The sequence below is a fragment of the Cimex lectularius genome, unplaced genomic scaffold (assembly GCF_000648675.2).
Source record: "Cimex lectularius strain Harlan isolate CLEC.00 unplaced genomic scaffold, Clec_2.1 scaffold84, whole genome shotgun sequence".
Taxonomy (NCBI): Eukaryota; Metazoa; Arthropoda; class Insecta; order Hemiptera; family Cimicidae; genus Cimex; species Cimex lectularius.
In genome coordinates, this window is record NW_019392631.1 from 1,093,412 (window position 1) to 1,114,480 (window position 21,069).

General features: G+C 33.8%; 1 protein-coding gene and 1 non-coding gene across 8 annotated transcripts in view; one reads left to right on the top strand and one right to left on the bottom strand.

Annotated features, from left to right (window-relative positions):
• LOC106662874 (microtubule-associated protein futsch) overlaps positions 1-14,410 on the top strand; it is a 39,779-nt gene extending 25,369 nt beyond the window's left edge. For 2 of the 7 annotated variants that reach the window (XM_014387300.2, XM_014387298.2), the window contains exons 3-10: positions 8,982-9,245; positions 9,308-9,474; positions 9,553-10,834; positions 11,398-11,567; positions 11,630-11,783; positions 12,271-12,934; positions 13,000-13,176; positions 13,888-14,410. In XM_014387300.2, the coding sequence (XP_014242786.1) occupies positions 8,987-9,245; positions 9,308-9,474; positions 9,553-10,834; positions 11,398-11,567; positions 11,630-11,783; positions 12,271-12,934; positions 13,000-13,176; positions 13,888-14,302 (3,288 nt within the window). In that variant the 5' untranslated portion in view covers positions 8,982-8,986 and the 3' untranslated portion in view covers positions 14,303-14,410. The other 5 variants (XM_014387299.2, XM_014387301.2, XM_014387306.2 and 2 more) reach the window with 5 other exon arrangements.
• Trnae-uuc lies at positions 11,891-11,963 on the bottom strand. Its single transcript has one exon. It is a non-coding gene; the product is annotated as a tRNA-Glu (tRNA).
• Positions 14,411-21,069: the final 6,659 nt, after the last annotated feature.

Sequence of the window (21,069 nt, forward strand, 5' to 3'; positions counted from 1 at the left end):
TATTTGTCATTTATTATGATACTGATCAGCACATTATTTCTTTGTACTTAAAGCAAAAGTTTATCAAATCAATTTCGTTTTCTACAAATTCACCAATATGATTTATGAGTTTGCCAGGCGCGTTTACTTAAATTCAAATAACATAAAGATTATTTGAATGTTAATCAAATTAAAGTAATTGCAGAACAAAATTATTTACAATCAAGAAATAATATTTGACGAAAAATATTTATTTTTGAGTCTTTCTTGGTGACTTGTTGTTTCATAATTTGTTCAAGTCGTGAGAAGCGGTCAAGAATGAGGTGGTTTAGAAAAACCCCTTCTTCATTTTTTGCCGACGTGTTGTCACAACACTTTCACACAAAACCAATATGACACCACAAGAATAGCACCACACTTTATGGCCCGAATAAAGGTCGAAACGTCGGCAAAAAATGAAAAAAAATTGTTTTTCTAAACTTCCTCATTCTTCACCGCTCCTCACGAATTCAACAAAATATTTATTAAATTCACTAGTTTTCGTGGTCCACTTGACCAATTAATATTTTTCAATTACTTGAGGTTTTCAGTTGAGATAAAAAAGTCAGTTTCACGAGCGGGATTCGAACCCACGATCTTCGGCTAGATACGCCGCTGCTCTACCACTTGAGCTATCGTGACCTCTCGTGTGTAAGGTCACGATAGCTGAAGTGGTAGAGCTGCGGGGATCTAGCCGAATATCGTGTGTTCGAATCCCGCTCGTGACACTGACTTTTTTATCTCAATTAAAAACCTTAATTAATTGAGAAATATTTATTGTTATGAGTTTTATTGTTTCTTATCATCTTAATCTGCATTATACGTTTGTCAAGCTCGTTTGACATTTTATATAAGATCGGCTAAAAAAAACCTTATGCATTTGGATTGGAATTTACATAAACATTCCCAATGCTAAATATTAACCAAATGTCTGACAGAGATTTGTTCATCATTGGTCATCTTGATCACCCATTTCATGCTTTAAATTAATCAGACACGTTTTGTGGGTTTTTTCATTACATTTTTTATATGGAATTTTTTAATAAAATGTCAATGAAAGGTGGAGAACTGGAATTTTTTTATTGAGGAGAAAAACCGAATCAATAAGCATTGTCAGGTATTGGTCCTCGATCATCGCCCGTGATGCCTTGACGATTTAGGTCAGGACGTTTAGGTATTCGGCTTGCAATAGTTTTTTTTTTAAATGTCTAGAAAATTAAATTATAATTAGTTCTACTATAGGATTCTTGATCATCCTGGTCCGCCGTTTTTGGCTTTACACTTTCTCTAGACGCATTTGATGATAGCCTTTCGTATATAATTGTCAGAATATTTATTCGAACAGAAATTTCTACAGAATCTCTTAAAATTTTTATTTAGAGTTAAAAACTAAATAAAATTTATAATAAAATTGTTATATCATCCTATTCCACCTACCTAGTCTGCACCGATTCCGTCAGCGAAGTTATTGCTGAAGCATAGTTGAACCCATTGTTCAAATAAGTGACCGTTACTGATGAATATGTTATATATGCTCTTGCCTCCAATGAAGTAAGTAAGAATCGCATACGTGACATTCCCCCAGATTTATAAGCAATGAAGATCCTGGAAATGCCAGTCACCTTGATCAAGTCGCCTCTGAGAGGTCGATGACGGCGAATATTCCATAGTGTTAAGCATACCTTTGCTTCCATCTGCTATAACCCTGAAGTCTCACCAATTACTTTCCCCTGTATAATACACAATGGGCGCTTCAAATGAAACGGTAAACCAGAGTAATAAAAAATTTGATCTGAGGCCGTTGTAATGTGTGTGCCGTGTCGTGAAATTACGAAAAGCTCAAGGCAAATAGATGTAGATGTAGATATGGTTTCAGGGTATTGTATACTGCGCCCTTTAAGAGCTGTCGTATCCCTCGTGCTCTGTCCAAAGCACATCGTTGAGTCCTATTTCATCAAGAAACTTGATTTTGAAATTCGTGAAATTCCAAGTCATCGGCGAAACGTTGAAATGTAGTGGACGGCCGAGGGAACAAGTCGAAGTAAGACTTTCTTCATCACCGTGGAAGAAACTTGATTAATACGCCCGGTTTCAATGGTTCAATTCTCTTCTATGGTCACATTATACATCCCAAATTATTTCCTCTTGGGTGCTAGTGTAGCTCCGCAGTTTGTTAGTAGATGTGTTGGTGTCTCTTCTGCCTCTTTGCAGAATCTGTATGTGCCATCTTGGATTATTCCAATTTTCTTTAAGTGACCATATAATTTGCAGTGTCCTATTAGGAATCCTATTAGGATTCGCAGTTTGTTCCTGCTTCCCTTGACACATTCTGTAATTTCTTTCCTTCCTTTGTTAAGAGATTCTTGGATTGTCTGTGTCCAATGAGTGAATTCCATTGTTCCTTCATTTTCTTTTTGTTCTTCTGTCTGAGATACTCATTAATAGTGTGGGTTCCTATGCCACAGAAGGGTTCGGGTCCTATCCCTTTTCTTGCAAGGGTATCTGCTTTCTCGTTGCCTTCTACTCCCATGTGTCCTGGGACCCAGCAGAGACTGACTTTATTCTGCGTACCTAGTATGTTTAGTTTGGTTTTGCAGTTCAACACCATCCTTGAACTAATGATATTTGAGCTTAGTGCTTTGATAGCTGCTTGCCTATCTGACATGATAGCCTTCTTGTTTTTGTACCCTTTTCTTAGGTTGAGTTGGGTACATCTTTCCATTGCATGAATCTCAGCTTGGAAGATGTGTTTTCCCATGGGTTCTGAGTATTAGATTCCAGGTCCAAATACTCCTGCCCCTGTACCTTCTTGTGTTATAGATCCATATGTGTACCAAAGGAAGGTGCCAACTGTTGAGTACTCAAGGCAAATAGCACGTCTGCGGAAATTTACAATTGACAGATTTTAAAGAAAAATATTATGCTTTGATATACACTGTCAAAAGTATGTAGCATCGTATAGAGAGCGCGTAGGGATGCTACCCTATATGACAATCGTGGTCGAGCACAACCCCTGGGTCCCCTGTTCCGATTCCTGGAGGAAACAATTTTGTATTATCGTATGTAGTGGGTATTGAGAGATTTTGTGCCACTAGCGTACTCATCGTCCCTCCAGTAGGTTAGTTATATAATAGGTTGAAAGGGTGATGGAGAAATATCGACTACTCCATCACTCGTTTATGTAATTTAGTAATTTTAGCAGTTTGAACTCTCACACCAATCGGTCCGCGTATTTTCGCTGCGTTTTATTAGAGGGAGTTTTTAGAATTTAACTTCGTCCTTTCACACTACTTTCAATTTTATCGTCTTAAGATATTAATAAATTCCTCCTAAAATAAACTTTTAATTACGAAACTATCAAATTAAAATGACCTTGGTCCGCCTATTTTGTTAAGACTTGGTATAGCTGTATTTTTAGTTTTGATAAATGTAGTATTTATTTAATATTAGTATCTTTTTAGTGAATACGTTCTTATCTGAAAAAAAGTATTCGCCTATTCTATCTAATCTTCGTAGTTATATCAAATTAATTAATCTTTATGGAAGGTATTGGTTGAGATAAAAAAGTCAGTGCCACGAGCAGGATTCGAACCCACGACCTTTGGCTAAATACGCCGCTGCTGTATGTGATATCATACATGATCATCTATGATAAGCGGCGTATTTAGCCGAAGGTCGTGGGTTCGAATTCCGCTCGTGGCACTGACTTTTTTATCTCAATCAATACCTTACATAAAGATTAATTCATTAAAAGATGTTATTTGGTCAATCGGACCACGAAATCTAATGAAGAATATCTAATGTAACTTATTTTTAATTGTTAATTATTTTAATTTTTGTTTGGCGTTTTAAAGAAAATAAACTAATTATAAAATTGTAAAATTATCTAGAGCTACCAAAAGGATTTTTGTTTTGTTTTTTATTGTGTCGAAAAAGAAAATAAATAACAATTACTATTAAGTCTTTGTTTGATCCAAGCTCTTTGTGGTAATAGCCAATTAAGGGCAGTTAGGTCTTTGTTTGTGGCGTTTTCTTTATATTGTCCGTTTGTTATTTGAGCTTTGCTGTAATTCAATCCTTGTAACTGTGTAAATTATGCACGTGATTTTGTATTTATTTACTTATAGAATTTTCATCTATTGCGCCTGAAGCATTTTGTCGGCGAAAATCTTTCAAATAAATTTCCTAGAACCATTGGAAACTTATGGTAAGTAGGCAAAATAGACATTGGAATTCGAGAATTTAATGTAAAAAATGGTACTTAATACAAATCTAAGATAAACATCCAGCAAGGAAACTTTTTCCCATTGTCTATTCCAAGAATATAATAATAATTAACTTAATAATAATTTACCAATTACTTTAGTTGTACTTACTATCTTTTGAGGTTCACTCGTGGCTTAAACGTATTTTCTTTATGTCCATTGGGAATTCTTAAAATATATTTTGAATGCATAGTGTTTAGTTTATTTAGTTACCGTTAATTAATGATTATTTAGAGCTCGTGAGATGCGGTCTGGTGTGATATAGGTTTAGAAAGACATTTTCTTTATTTTGGCAACGTTTCGATTTTTATTGAGATCATCTTCAGGGCTTGGAATTTAAAACTTAGTTTAAATTATACAAACTGTAAGATGTGAATATGGATTTATACCACGATGTACACAATACAGAAATTTTAAGTTTAATCAAAGTATTTGTACTCACTCAAAGTGTGTGTTTTTTATGTAGATGTTTCACTGTTATGTGTCGTGTTGGGAGTGTTAGTGAGATATTAATGTTTTTTGTTTATATGTTTGATTTTAAAGCAGTTGAGAAGGAAGGGATAGAAATTCATTTTTCTAAGAGGAGTAGGCTTCTTTGAGGTGAAAGGGACCGACAATGTAAAATAGAGGTAATGTTTTGACATTCGGGCCTGGTTATTCTTACGGGATTATTATAGATGAGATTATTAGGGAAAGGAGAGATAAATTGTTGAAGATTTAGGCTATGTAGAATTGTTTGATGTGTAATAATTGTTTTATAGGTTTTGTGTGTTACATGTCTGTTATCTATATTGAATTTGATTGATGATATAGGCGTAGCTGCGACTGAGTTTACAAGTGTCTGTTCTGTAATTGATAATGTGTTGGTGTAAACCATTTCTAAAAAGTTACGTTTATGTTTGTTTTGTTCTTTGTTTAATAGTTTTGGATTGTTGAAATCGAAATTATGTTGGTATTCAAAGTTGGGGGTCGCGAGTGGTGTAGGATTTTGTTTGGGTTATTTGCATAGATAGATGCACATCCTAGATATGTTGTTTTACCCTCTTATCCATATATTGGGATGTGATTCCGATGTAATTATTGTTTCTGATGTAGATTTCATCAGACTTATTTGTCACTACTGGTTTGGGATCTTTCATTTCGAAAAACAAGGTCTCTCTCTCTCTCTCTCTCTCTCTCTCTCTCTGTCTCTCTCTGTCTCTCTCTCTCTCTCTGTCTCTCTCTGTCTCTCTCTCTGTCTCTCTCTGTCTCTCTCTCTCTCTGTCTCTCTCTCACTCTCTTTCTCTCTGTCTCTCTCTCTGTCTCTCTCTCTCTCTCTCTCTNCCCCCCTCTCTCTCTCTCTCTCTCTCTCTCTCTCCTCTCTCTCCTCTCTCTCTCTCTCTCTCTCTCTCTCTCTCTCTCTCTCTCTCTCTCTCCCCGCACCGACACCAGTAACAAATAAATATGAAGTAATCTGACAAACACAAATTTACTGTATTATGTACATCATTGTATAGAATCCCAGGCTCTGAAGATGATCTCAATAAAGATCGAAACGTTGGCACGATAAAGAAAACGCTTTTCTAAACCTAAATCACACTAGACCGCATCTCACGATGTGTAAATAATATATTTTTAATTTACTCATAAACGTAAAACAGACCAAAAAAAGTATGTTAATAACAGTCTCGAGTCCCCCAATACTTGATTTTTACATTCCTTAGATAGATGAGAATATAGGGTTTTATACATAATCTTAGAATCTTTGTAAATTAAAAGCAGAAATTTAAACGATGTTGTCCGCTTACCCTCGCTTTATATTTTGGCCAATCAGACCATTTAAATAAATAATCCTTAGAATTAATATTTACTTGGAATATTAGACTAGAAGATGTTTAAAACAACAGTTGTTAAAACTTTTTCCGAAATTACCTTCAAATATTTACAAAATTGATGAAATGCCGGCAGTTGAACTGTACGGTTTTATTTAAAAGCTATTCATTCAAAGTTATGGGCTACAAAGCGCTTTAAAATAGATACTCTTTTATAAAAATTTTATATTTAGTTTAATCCTTTTATTTTCCTTCTTTCTCCTAACCGTTTCTTAATATGTAAAAGGCTAGAACTGTTTTTAAAAATTACGGATAAATGAACGCAAATTAATAAAATTGTCCCCGACGCAACTATAAAAAAGTTTTGAAATCTTCGCCTAAAATACTAAAAATTTCCTTTTGATTCCTTCAAAATTACCTTAATATTACCCGCATTGCAATTATTTATGTATACCGGTTGGTTGGAAACGCTCAACACATTAAAGCATAAAGGGGCCAGAGGGACTAGCAATCATGCCTGATGGGCCTTGATGGCTTAGCATCCACGTATTAATGAAGACACTGGTAAAACGTTCAACTTTTGAGGCTAAAAAGTAAAATCGGTGAAATCATACATGATACGAACGTCTTAAACGGTGGCTTTTTTGTTATTCCGTAAATTGGTGGTAATTTTATTCTGTTTTCTCAGCTTCATTGAACAAATAGATACCCTTAAAATAAATATTTTGAACTCAATGTTGTGTTCAATATTTCACAAAGAGGAAGAAATTTCAGTGCGTTTTTTTTTTTAAATATTTATTTGAATGAACTGGTAAATAACAAACGAAAAAGTATTGCTTGAAACAAAAAGTATTTTATATTTATGTGAAACCATCTTTGTATAATATAAATCACACTACTCCTAGTATCTCAATTAGAAACAGTTAATGCCCGGTTGAAAAATGAAATCATCAGAATACACTTCATACAACGTTGTAAGGTTTTTGCAAGCAAATTGACTATTTTTCTACCAGAACAATTTTTTCTTATCAGAATTCTGAAGCACTTAGAGCCAACTTAAACTTAGTAGTTACAAGTATGAGAATCACCAGCAAAAGTTGTTGGTTCGAAGATGATCCTTGGCACGAAAGTTGAAAGATGAAAATTTAAGTGCCTTTAAAACTTTACTACCAAGACTTTGAGGCTTGTTCTAAATTTAATTTAAGACACAAAAGTTGATATAGTTTCTTCATTATTTTATCCGCATTTATTGCATGCTTGACTCTTTAAAGGTATTTCTTTAGAAATAAAATTACTCAATTTGTTTGTAATTGATTTTTAATATGAAAAAATCATAAAATTAATCTCTTTTATGTTGATATAAATTAAAAATTTGTTCTTTCTTTCAAAGAATTATTATCGAAAGCTCATCCTCACAACGATATAAAACAGCATTTTATTCCTGATTGATTCGTGTATATCCTTGTAGTGGACTCAGTGGTTCACATTTGAAAAATAATAAAATGAAATGGAAGTCGAAATGGGGCGGAGGTCAAAGGGCAAAGGCACGAGCTGTACCAAAAGTCCATTCATCCCTTGCTTCTAACCTAGATCAAAGAAGTCATCAATGATGATTCATTTCAGTTATAAACATTATGGGATTTCTAATTAATTGAAAAGTCTGTACGAAAATTATTCGATTCTAGGCTTGGTGTAATTTGTGAAAACATAGTTATTTTTTGCACATTTTTTAGCCCTTAATGGTATATGTAGGTAGTTGGATCTTAACAGTAATATGAATATAATCTTAGTAATTTACAATATTTTAGAAAGACCAAACTGCTTTTGAAACTGCTGTTTAAGCTGGTTTTAAGTCTTTTTTCGGAAACAAAAAAATTGTTCTGGTAGAAAAATAGTCAAATTACTACTTACAAAAAACCTTACAACACTGTATGAACTTTATTCCAATGATTATTAATTATTAATCATTAATAAACTCGAAGTACAATTATCATTTATCTGATTCAATGTATGTAAATATAAATATGCAGCGAATATAGTTTCTAAATCTTTTAAGTCATTTTTTGGATATTAGGACTTTTGCCATCACTCTTGTGATCCTATAGAAATAATTTTGTGTAGATGAGTAAACCAATTGAAGGAACATTCTTATTGTCTTTTAGGGGATACCGTCTTACGCAGCAAGCTTTTTCCAAGGAGCCATCAGGTAGGAACAATAAGTTTTTGCCAAAAATTCAGAGCTCTTTTGAACACTTAAATTCTCGGATGGAGGAACCCTGTTTCTAATCGGACAAAACAGCTCGAGAGGTTTAATAAGTACATTAAAAATTTTAGTTTTTCCAATTCAGTAATACGACCAAAAATCTTCTGGAGATCTCTGAACAATATAATTTGACAGATGAGATAAGAGAATGGAAGAGAATCATTTTATGTGTCCAACAATCTGACCTGAGAGATTCCAGTATGCTCAATGCTGGGAATAGAAGCACAGCCTTTCCCAACAAAATAAGAAGCAGCCTGCAAAAATCTCCTAAAAGAGGTGTATACCTATAAGAAAAATATTCATAATTTGTATAACGACAGACAAATAATTCTCAGCACTGAAAATACAGTTAATTAATTGCCTAAAAACCACCCACAATTTTATTGATAAAACAATTAATTTGCTTTTGCTTCATTTCCTTTACTAATCCTTTACTTGAAAATCCATTAATCTAGATGTTTTCAAGATTTCAGATTACACGAAATTGTATTATGTTACTAGTTAAAAATTTCTAAATTGATCCTCTGCTGTTAAAATTATTGTTTAAGTCAAATATTCGATCTATGTTCTGAGACACTACGGATTTAGTTTCTTTGTTAATTTTTTTGCTTTTCAATTTCACAGACTAGATGGAAGGAAAGCCTGGGAATGCGGGAGGAGACGGAAAGAAGAAAGGTTTTGCACCGTTTGCATCCCTCGAAGATTTAAGCGATGAAAGCCCCCCAGATGATAAATGTAGACTCACCCTGCCGGGAATAAAGGAAGACCAGACGCCTGCTGGGTCAGGCTCTGGTCAGAGGCCGAGCATCACTCCTAGGATCGACATTTCCAGAGCGAGCAGCTCCTCCCATCATGACGACAGCAGCCCTGAAAGAGAGCTCTTTGCAGGTGATTTACAAATTATTTTTGAATCATAAAAACTTCAAGGTATATAATAATTTTTTTGTTAGGTGTGGAAGGAGCCAGTGGATCTAAAATCGGGCTCGGTTTTTCTGAAGAAATGGCCATGGAGTTGAGAAGCAGCACTGAGGAATTGGATTTTCAAGACCCTGAAGAAGAGAAAAAAACGAGAAGAAAAAAGTTGCACCATCAACAACAAGCTGTAGGCTTCAAACATGTATTTTTTCTTTCTCTACTATCCTCTTCACTATCAGTTGCAAATTACATAATGATTAATGGTCAATCAATTTTTCAGGTGACTAAATATGATTTGGAAGCGCAAAGTGAGAAAGAGAGCCAAGAAAGAAAAGACTCGGCTTGTAGCGAAGGTGGATTGCTTTTGCTCGGCGGAAGGACAAGTAGGTTATCGTCTATTGGATCGGTAGCCTCTGGAGGATCGGTAGCTTCACATGTATCTGGAGGCTCAGGGGTATCGGGCAACTCTCACCTATCTGCAGCGTCTCGTGTTTCAGGGCAGTCTCATCTTTCTGCAGTTTCTAACTATTCAAAAGCGTCGAGGTGCTCTTCTCCCCATCGCATGCTCCTCGAAACGTCTTTCTGTGGTCCAAAACCAATTCCCACTGTAAGCTTAGAGGCCGAATACCCCCCTAACGAAAGTGTAGAAGCGACGTTGCTCGCCAGAAAAACCGACATCACCGGTGCTGTACTCCCACCTGACGAATCGATCAAAATGCCAGCGAGCAGTACAAATAAAGCTTTTACCGGAAAAGCTACGTTGAATGTTAGAAGTGGATCCAGTAAAAGCGGAAATTTAGAAGTGAGGACAAAACCAAGATCGGCCAGCGAACGGTTGTCAAAACCATCAGGTGGGACCCACTCCGTTCAACCCAGGAGTAGTTCAGCAAGAGCCAATTTAAAACAATCTAGACCGAAGCCAAAGAAAGATGAAGACGCCTTAGTACGTATTATACCTCTCCATGGATCTATCGACGAACCCGAAGACGCGGATCAAAGTGATAAGGAAGAAGAAAAAACCGAGGAAACTGCTGCGGATCCCGACGCTTTCACCCCTGACTACGGCATATACATTCCTCTGAAGGGACCAATTATCGACTACAGCAAAACAGACGAAGCTAAACAAACCAAACCAAAACTTGAATCCACTAAAAGCAATAAACCGGAAATCGAAGAAAGTGATTTGGTTCGCTTTATCTCATTACACGGAGACGACGATGAAGAAATTCAAAGAGAAAAGACTGAAAATGCAAAAAAATATAGCTTTAGAAACGGCCAAAATGTGCAGTTTAAACCTTGGCCGGATGATAGCCATGCCAACGCACAACGGGAAAAACAGGTTCCAAAAAAACCTCGGAGCCCCGAACCCACGAGTAAGTCTAGCAAGCCCACTACTTTAAATATTTCATCAAAAAATGGAAGGCCGGCTCAAAGTATGACACAATTGCCAAGGGAAGAATCTAAAACACCCTCTCCTGCCGCTTCCTTCGCTAGGGGAGTTAATTTGTTCCGAAGAAGTTCTGATTCATACGGTAGTTGTAAAAAATCTACACTAGCGTCAGGCAAGTCCAATTTAGAAGCTCGTGTTGTTTTCATGTTGTAAAGACAAATCACTTAACTGAGCAATGGCACTTGTTTGTGTTAAGCACGGATGTTCATCGTTTGCCTACTTCATTTCCATGAATAAACATATATTTTTTTATCGCAGTCAATACAATTTTTTTATGTGTAACTTTTTATGTTTTAACATTTTATTTTATTAATTTAGTTGTTTCTTTTTTTTAATATATAGTTGTCATAAATGTTTCGGTGTCTAGATATGTCTTATATCATTTCACATTGTCTACCCTTACTTTATTCTACTTCATGAAATGTTATTATTAAAACCTTATTTTATTATTATTTTAAGACAAAAATCTGTAAATACAAATGAGTAAAAAAAATGTATATTGAAACACAATTTAAAAAAAGCATTTTTAAAATGGCCACCTTTGGCTGTGGTTACATTAGTTTCACATTTCCTGTAGACTTCCTGATAAGTTTTTTTTATTTTTTTATTATCCCGAGGAATTTCATACTTTTATGCTACTTTATTTAACAGTTATTTCTAAATTACGTTCCTTAGGTTCGTCAGACAGATTGAAAAAGGATGTGCGCAATAAATCGATGTTCAGCGCGTTTTTCAAAAAGAATGTCAAAGAAATCCCGCCACCCACTCATCAAAAGCGGTCAGCTCATGAGAAAACTTCCATCGATCCAAACATCACAAATGTAGAATTTAAATTCAAACATGAGGTGAGAGACTGACTTGTCTTTTAGCATATCGTTTAAAGTAATTACAAATAAATCACTTTCAGAATGTCGATTCGATAATAATCCCACTGCACTCGCCTGACAGTATTACGGAACCTCTGATGAAGTACGATCCGGAAGCGATCAGCGTTGTCGAGGAAACTGAAGTTAAACCAAAAAAAAATGTACAGAAGGAATATTATGAGCAGAAAAGCCCAAGTGAGTAATACATTTTACCCTAATGATATTGAATTTTATCATACTAGATCAAACTATTTAATTAAATTCAATTAATTAAGATTTTATGTTGAGATAAAAAAAGTCAGTGTCATGAGCGGGATTCGAACCCACGACCTTCGGCTTGAAACGCCGCTACTCTACCACTTGAGCTATCGTGACTTCGATCCCCTCGGGCACTAACTTCCATCTCAACCGCACCTTTTGAGTTTTCCCTCTTTTTTGCCATTTTTCAAATGTCGTATCGAAGTCACGATAGCTCAAGTGGTTGAGTAGCGGCGTATCAAGCTGAAGGTCGTGGGTTCGAATCCCGCTTGTGACACTGACTTTTTTATCTCAACATAAAATCTTAATTAATTGAATGAAATTAATTGGTCAAGTGGACCATGAAAAATAGTGTATTTAATTAAAAATTTAATTAAAAATCCATTGATTAACTACCAGTAATAACATTTGTTTTTGTTTATAGTAATGCCACTGTCAGAAAACCACATTTCAGGAAAAAGTATAGTAATAGTTGATGTGTCTAAAGAAGATAGAAAAGAGATAGTTAAAGATACGCCTGCAGTAGTTGCTATTCCTCAGCCAATCGCTCAAGAAAAAACACATTCTAAAAAAATAGAAAGATTAGAGTTAGAAGATTTAGAATATGAACCGAGGGTTCGAAAATCTATAAGTCATTCTTCTACGAAGGAAATAGAAGAGGAAAAAGTGGTAAAGGTTCAAAAAGAAGAAACCCAAAGTTCAGAAAATATAATAAAACCTTTAGAAAGTGGTGTAATTGTTAAGAAAAAGGAAGAAGTTGAAACTGTCAAAATAGAAAAATTACAAGTAGAAGTTGTTCAAGACCCGATTAGAATAGTTAAAACATCAAAGACCCCGATGGAAAGCCTTGTTATATCACCGAGTGAAGAAAAACCTTTATTGGAAGAAATGATTAGTGACAGATCCCAAGGGGATGAAGTTATTAAAGACGAAACAGAAGAGAGAAGATCTTCTGAGTCAGAAGTTGAACAATTACCAGTAGAAAAACCCAAAGAAGAATGTGATGAAGAAAGGAAAGGACTCTTTTTACAAACCGATTCTGTAGAAGAAGAATTGCCTTATGTACCAACAACACTCCCACAAGAAAGGTAAATTTTAAAAACAAATTAACATTATATTATGAATTAAATAAAATCAATGTGATTTTTAATAGATCAGTGGCAATGCCGATAATACCGATAAGGCAGAGAATGTCAGAAGTCAAGACATGCCCGGTTGAAAGGCCAAGATCAACGACACCGATACAACCCTCCAATTTAGAAGAATATGCTGCAACCCATGATGGTACGAAACCGTCACAAAGTGAAAAGATGCAAATTACTCTTCCAAGGTGAGTCCAGGTATGTTATTTTTGATCCATATATTCGTTTTCTGTCAATGTGTAGTGTTCGCACAATGTCACGCATGACTTGGTAAGTTATAGTTTTGCATAATACCGATAGTAACAACATTCCCGGGAAATTTTAGTTGAAACAATATCTATTTATTTAATAAATAGACCCCCAACTCGCTTGCTTTGTAAAAGATGTCTGCATCACAAAACACGTATCTTGCAACATTCTACGTTGTATTGTTGAGAGCTTTGTAAAAATCTATGTTTGATGTACATGCCATTGTACAACTTTGACCCCCCACTTTCTTCTACCGTCTACTTTTTCAAACTGTCGCATTTAATATCCTAGCCTAGTTAAAAAATGAATGTGTATGGAAATTGTCTGTTTTTCTTCTAGAAGAATCAACCTTTCAACACTGTCGATATTTTTCCAAGCAACCTGGAAACCCTCCCCAAGCATATGAAAAGTAGATGTTTGAAAAATAGTATTAAAAGAATTTATACATATTTAAATTATATTTTTAAAAACAAGTAAAAAATTTTAAAAAATTATATTAGTTTTGGTATCAATCAAATTAATTAAATTATTTATTTAAACATCATTGTAGTTGTTAGTACAATAAAGTAAAAAATTTCTTGTATTTAATGTATTTTAGTAGTTTACCCTGCGAGACGTTATTTAAATTAACATGTTTTTACTTTTGTCAGAACTGACTCTTTAGGAAGATCTAGAAGTCCGGGGAAACCGAAGCCTTGGATGCAATTTGCAGAAGAATGCTTACAAAGCCCAAAAGAGACGCGCAAAGGAAAAACGACAAAATCACCTCCGCCGAACACGCCCCCTCCTCTGCCCCCTAGAAGTTCTGGGCCTTCTTCCCAATGGGTAATGTTTGACGAACAACCGGAGAGAAGGAGAACCCCTAGGAGGATAACCACCCTGCCCTTACGTCAGCAGCAATCTTCTTCTAGTGTTGTATATAGCTATGTTAACCCCGAAGAGTGCAGCTGCGAATGCCACGAATCCCAGGGGAAAGTGATAAGTGCTCAGTGCTTAACTGACTCGGAACAATGCTCTTATAAGAAAGGGAGTAGGACAGAAAAAGAAAAGCGCTATCGAACTTAAAGAAATTAAAAATTTATTAAAAAAACAAAACATCCTTGTTTACAATTGCCTTTATGTCATAGATTCTAGCAAACAAAAAATAAAATAAATGTTGTTGTTTATTAATAATTCAAAATATTTTTATATGTGTTGGTTTTTCTTCCAAAGGAAAAGAGAAAATATGAATCTTAACAATCAGTACAATGTATTATAATCTAGATGTTGGCAACTTTGATTTTTACATTTTTTAATAAAACTAATTTTCTCTAACAGTCAAATAAAATATTCAGCTCTAGAAAAGTTTGAGATTATACTGAAATTTTAAATAATGATCTGAGGATACGAAAGTTTCTTAATCTTGTATTTTACAAGTTTTTATTCAACATCATTTTTCTTCTAGAAGAAAGTCATTTTAACATTAAAAACCCTGTATAATTCAAATTTTTATCGATCCACGCATTAATTCTGTTCATTCCATAAATATAAATGTTACCCATCAAGTGTTTTAATACACGCATTTTGAAATTTTATGAAATAATTATTAAAAAAGAAAAAAAAAGAATTATTGAGAAAAAAGCCCTTTCTTTTTCTCCAAGCATAAATTATCCCGTCTACAGTTCAAATGACCCAGACATTGTTTTATTGTTACAACAACACCCACAGCTAACATCTCTTCAGAACTTAACTGTAAAATATACAGTCCTGCAAATAGATACACTTTTTTTATGAATGTGCCTGAATATTTACACTGTGTTAAGCAATCAACATCTATGTTTTAAAAAAATTTGAGGAAATGCATCCATTGCTTGGAAAAACAATATATATTTTATTATTTTTATTAGCCACTTTGCGGCCATAGCATGGTAACAAATTTAGAAACAATTGTATACATAAATAGATTGTTACGTTGATAGAACCCAACAGCATTGAATAATTAAAAGGAAATGGCACTAAACGTGATAATTTTTCAAAAAACTTTTGTCTTTTCCTTTTGAAACTTGGGCAGTTCATAAACGTGTTGCATTGTCTCCTCGTCCCCGCACTCATCGCATATCGGGCTATCTTGTAGTCAAATTTTATGGGGATATTTTTGACGATATGTACATATGTAGTATATATGATGATAAATACTATGTATTTTGTGGATGGTTCTGCAGTTTTTTTTTTTGTTTTTTTTTGGCAAACTAACTCCTAGATACCATAATGACAGTATTTCCGGGTGAATAAATTTATAAAATTTACCCTTTGGGGTTTCAGAGTACCTAACCTTCCATACATTTCTTTGTAGTTTTTTCTATTTTCAATGAAAGCGTCACAGCCATTTTAAAGTCTATCCTTTGACCCTTCATTGACAGATTGTTTGGCGAGAGTATCGAGGGTAAATTACGCAAATTATAAAGAATGAGCCTTGCGGTAAAGACACTTGAATCAATATTTTGTAACTTTTGAGGTTAATACAGACCTAAAGGAAGTTTTTTATGTAAAACTTCATAATTGCATAAGAAAAATACCACAACGATACAGGAGTGACTCAGCGCTACCATTGTCAATCTTCCTACCATATTCCATAAAATTGTAACCAGAAACCCAAATGCATCAAGTATGCAGGACATCCCAGCAAGGGTTGTAAACAGCAGCTGACGGAAACCCCTAATGCGCAAACTGTTCAGGAGATCATACTGCAAACCATCAGTTTTGAACAGAGGATAATAAATCATCGGCAAAAAGTCAAGGATAAACTGATGATACATCAAAGAAGCTAAACTTCAACACGGAAACAGAAAATTTCCCATTGCTTAGCTAAGCTGATAATTCTGGCCTTCAACGACAACAAACCGCGACTCTCCTCAGCCTGAGGATCCTGGTCAGTCAACCTGCTAAGCACAGCTAATTACCCAAACGTAAGCAGTATATTACAAAAAAATAAGATTATTTGCACAAAAGAAAAAAAAAGATCCACTTGCCAAAATTTCTGTAAGAGCTGATGTGTCATTAGCCAAATGTATATTAACCTTGAATATTTGTAACGTTATGTGCTGCTACTGTCGCTCAATTGTCAAAAAACTGCCTGAATTAGAAAATTGTATACTCACCCATAACATTGAAATCATAGCACTCTCAGAAACATCACACAAAGACAAACACCAGCTAAGATGTGGATACTCACACAGTGATCATGATAGAGATGTATGTAGCCTATTTTAAATTAAATTTAACAACCGTTTTTAATTTTTAAGTGGCTACAGCATAATTTATCTAGCTAGTTGAAAAAGAATTTTATTATGTACCTCCTTACTATGTATGTATATTATGTGTATATGTATGTAAATATATTACATTATCTTTATTACTTTTTGTTCATTCAAACACACAGAAGGTTTGAAATAATTTATACAACTCATAAAAACCTCATTCCACACCTTCTTGTTGTGTCCTTTCTGGAATAAGCAAGGTGTAATTGAACAATTCAGGACGCTTTTCCACCTCCTGTACAAATTTTATGTTTTACTAACCCAAAACACGCAACTCGCTCGATTTTTGCAGTGCACTGTGAGTCGAATTCAAGTTGCAAGCGAGCCGAGAACAATGTCGACCCATGAGAGGTTGCCTGCTTACTTGCACAGGAAGCAGAGTTGGGACAAAAGTTGCATAGAAATTGCATCGAGTGCACGTCAACCCAAGTATAGAGGGCCTAAGGGAATCAAGGAACAGGCTATTCTACATTGGACAACCTGTTCTTTTTAACAGTATCATCGAACAGACCCTCACCAAAAAAAAAAAAGGAAAATATTTCTTTGCGGATCTGTCCAATGCATTCGATGTGATCAATAGACATTCCCTCTTGTATAAATTAGAAAATCTGGGCCTTTCGTATAAAATTATGTAATATGTATGTTATAGAGAGGCAATTTTCACCGTAACATCCTCCCCTCCATTCATGCTAATAAATACATTCACTGGTGCACCTAATAGGTTAAGCGGATCTGTGAATACTTGACATTCCGCACAGACCATGCCCATACACAGTTAATCACTCAAGCCAATAAATAAATTCACACAATCAGTTAAACACTAGGGTTTCTGATATGCCAGTGGCTAACCCCCCCCCCCACTATTACACTGCAAATATGTATATATAAAACTTATAAAACTAGATAATCTAGACGGGTTTGGAGTGTCTGTGCGTTGTGGGTACTTGATACTCGATCACAACACACCCACACTTACTCCAACATCAAGCTAGTTAATTCATTTGCTTAAATAAGGATTTATTTAAACCAATGTATAAAAGAGCTCCCTACATGTGGCCATATGTTTTATATATTATAAATCTGTCCTGTCCCATCAGTCCAAGAGTAATATCTGACAAAAATTTATTTATTTTATAGGTTATAGGTGTTTTTCAGGTTTATTTATAGAGATGTTTATTATTATTAATATTAATTTAATAATAAAAAAGGAGCATCGGTGGCTGCAACGGTTTAGGCATTGACACAGAGCTCATTACTGTAAGGTAAAGGGCCCGGGTTCGAATCCAGTGGCCCTGTACTCGAACCCGAAATACAAAGGGGTTTTTCAAAAATAAGTTCCCTTAGGGTTGATATTACCTCTGCTGTTGCAAACCCTCTTTAAAAGATAATAATAATAAAAACATATTTTTTTAACAGCAAAACACCAATTTTTAGTAATTTCCATTCTGCAGTGTTTACATAATGTTTATGTATAATTTGCCTGGGAATTTTAAAAAATGTATTCTATAAGTTAAATTCTCTCTTAAAAAATTACATTTATCCAAAGAAGATTAGAAGTTTGAATTTTTCGAATGTCCATATATGCGTCGTTTAAACATACAAAGAAAATTTAAATACACTGACAGGCAAAAAATTCCGCCCACTTGTAATATAACTTGATTTGTATATATTTTTATTTATTAACCAAAGTTTCTCGTTTTTTTACCGTTTAATAATTGAGTCTTTGCCTAAAAATTTAAAAAAAAATGTAAATTGCTAAGGAAAATTAAAAATAAAAAAAAATACGGACAAATAAAATTATCCGTCAAAAGCGGTACAGAATATTAATTTATTTGTTTGGAAATTTTTAAATAAGTTATTGTAAAAGTTAATTTCTCTGTAATTCAGTAAAGAAATTTACATTTATAGAAGCTATCTGCCTATACACTCTTTAATTAAATTGTGTAATCGTCAATGACGTAGAATAATATCAATATTTATAATAATTTATCTGGGAAGTTATTGTAGAAGTTAATTCCTCTATAATTCAATATAGAAATTTACTGAAGTCTTGAGGAGCAGTCGAGAATGAGGCAGTTTAGAAAAACACCTTTTCCATTTTTTTGCCGACGTTTCGACCTTTATTCAGGTCATCTTCAGAACATAAACTGCGGTGCTATTCATATGGTGTCATATTGGTTTTTGACCTCTCTGTTCTCTCTTTAATTATATTGCATAATCTTCAAGGACGTAGAATAATACCAATTTTATAATTTCTCTGGCGGTTTTTAAGACGATATTGTAGAAGGTAATTTCTCATCAAAACAGTAAAGAAATTTCCATTTATCAAATACGTCGAAGCAGTCTGATCGTGTCTGGCCATTCTGAATTTTTTTAAATTTCATTCATACATTCACTAAATAAATAACTACCCACTGTTGTTTTCACTTGGAAAACTGATAAATTCGAAACGTATAATAATTTTTTTTCGGCATTTCGAATATTTCATATTTTCCGGGTCCACCTATGAATAATTAGTAATAAAAATGATGCATATGACTCTCCAAGATTAAATGTGGTTTCAAGTAAAAATACTTGGGAATAATACTGGATGGGGGGGTTGGTGGCCGCAACGGTTTAAGCATTGACATGGCGCTCATCACTGTGAGGTAAAGGGCCCAGGTTCGAATCCAGCGGCCCTGCACTTGAACCTGACACTTACAAAGAGGCTTTTCCAAAAATCAGTTCTCTGAGGGTTGATATGACCTCTGCTGTTGCAAACCCTCTTTTAAAAAAATAATAATAATAAAAACATTTTTGTTAAACAACAAAACACCAATGTACCTCCTTCTCATGTCAATTATTATTTCCACCAAAATACTAATTTGTGAAATGGCAAAACAGGTCAATAAGAACAGAAAAAATACAAACATTATTATTTTGGGTTTATTTACAAATACAAGTTAGTTTAACGTATATAACTGTCTAAACAATGAGGAACAAAATTAAAATAGCTTGTAAGTGCAAATTACAACTATATATTACTTTTCATTACTTCACAGCTCTTTTACAACAGATATGTGGGAAGGATAAAGCATTTCATTTCATTACACGTTCTTAATTTGTCAGTAACCAGTTTTGCAAACTCATTTAAATGCATGTTTCAAGCGACTAACATAAAGTAGAAAAAAAATTCTTTAATTAAACACAGCACCATAAAATGTTTTGTGTAGTAAAAATCTGTTTAAGGGCCACTAACATAAACATCACAGAAAAGTATGAATTTATGTTATTTATATATTTTAACCAGTGGAAGAAACTAATTTTCATTAAACTTTAGGGAAAACTTTTAGCTTTCCTTGTATATTATAGCTATAAAAAAGCCGTACATAAACAATGGCAACAGATTTAACCAAATATATAATATTTATTGCCACCATATTAATATCTTTTTTATAATAAATATTTACATTAATATTTTACAAAAACCTGCCAAGTTGATTATAATATTTTGTATATTCTAAATTATAATTATTGAAGAAACTATTTAATGAGAATTATTATTTTTCTCGTATAAAGAAACAATAGCCAATAAAGAATACCTCCAAATTTCACCATCTACTAGCTATTCAGAATCACTTGTTAATCGATTAAAAATCAATCAGTCATGTTTAAATTTAATCCACCTATTACTGAAATCACCCTGCCCTAGTACTGAAAAAGAAAAATTTGACTAGATAACATTGTTAAATTAACATTAACTGCATGTCGTACCATTCACGATTAATACAACTGATTTTTTTACTGGCAAAAAATTAAGGCCTTTTGTGATTCTAAAGCATTTCGTTGATATTTAACAATTATTTTGTACTTATAAATGTATATTACTTGATATTGAGATATATTATTCATTTCAGTTTTATTTATGACTATACTATATTTTATTGATATTTTTCTTTTATATTCCTCTTATAAACATCTCTGTTTATAAATTGAATTAATAAAAACCTGACTTGAGGGGCAATAAAGGACGATTAAAATCAACAAACTGTTCAACTGTTTAAAATAAAAATACCCAATTACATTCACAAGGGGGTGAAAAAATGTCAGGAAGTACCAGGCTATTTACAAAACTAAGTTTCAGAGCGTTTGCCACTCTCGTACTTTTTTACATTTGAACTCTTGTCTTTGAAAAACAAACATGATTCATTATAAGAATTATTGTATAGAAAATATAAGGATATCCATGCGAACAATTGCTCCGTTGCCTAGGATTTCTATATAAATTGACCTAGTGCTATTTGGAAGCGCCTAGGAATTTCAGAGGCTTGTAAGTCTAGAAAATGTATGTATTCACTATCAATGGAAACAAACAAGTCCCAAGAAATTTAGGCTGCCAGAAAATTAATTTTGCTTATTATATATTTAGAAACAACTATAATGTATAATATGTATATATGTATCAGAATGACATTGTAATAATCATGTTAATGCTGTCAATTTTGAAAAATTAACTGGAACACACGCTTTGGATAATTTAAAACAATATAATTTCTA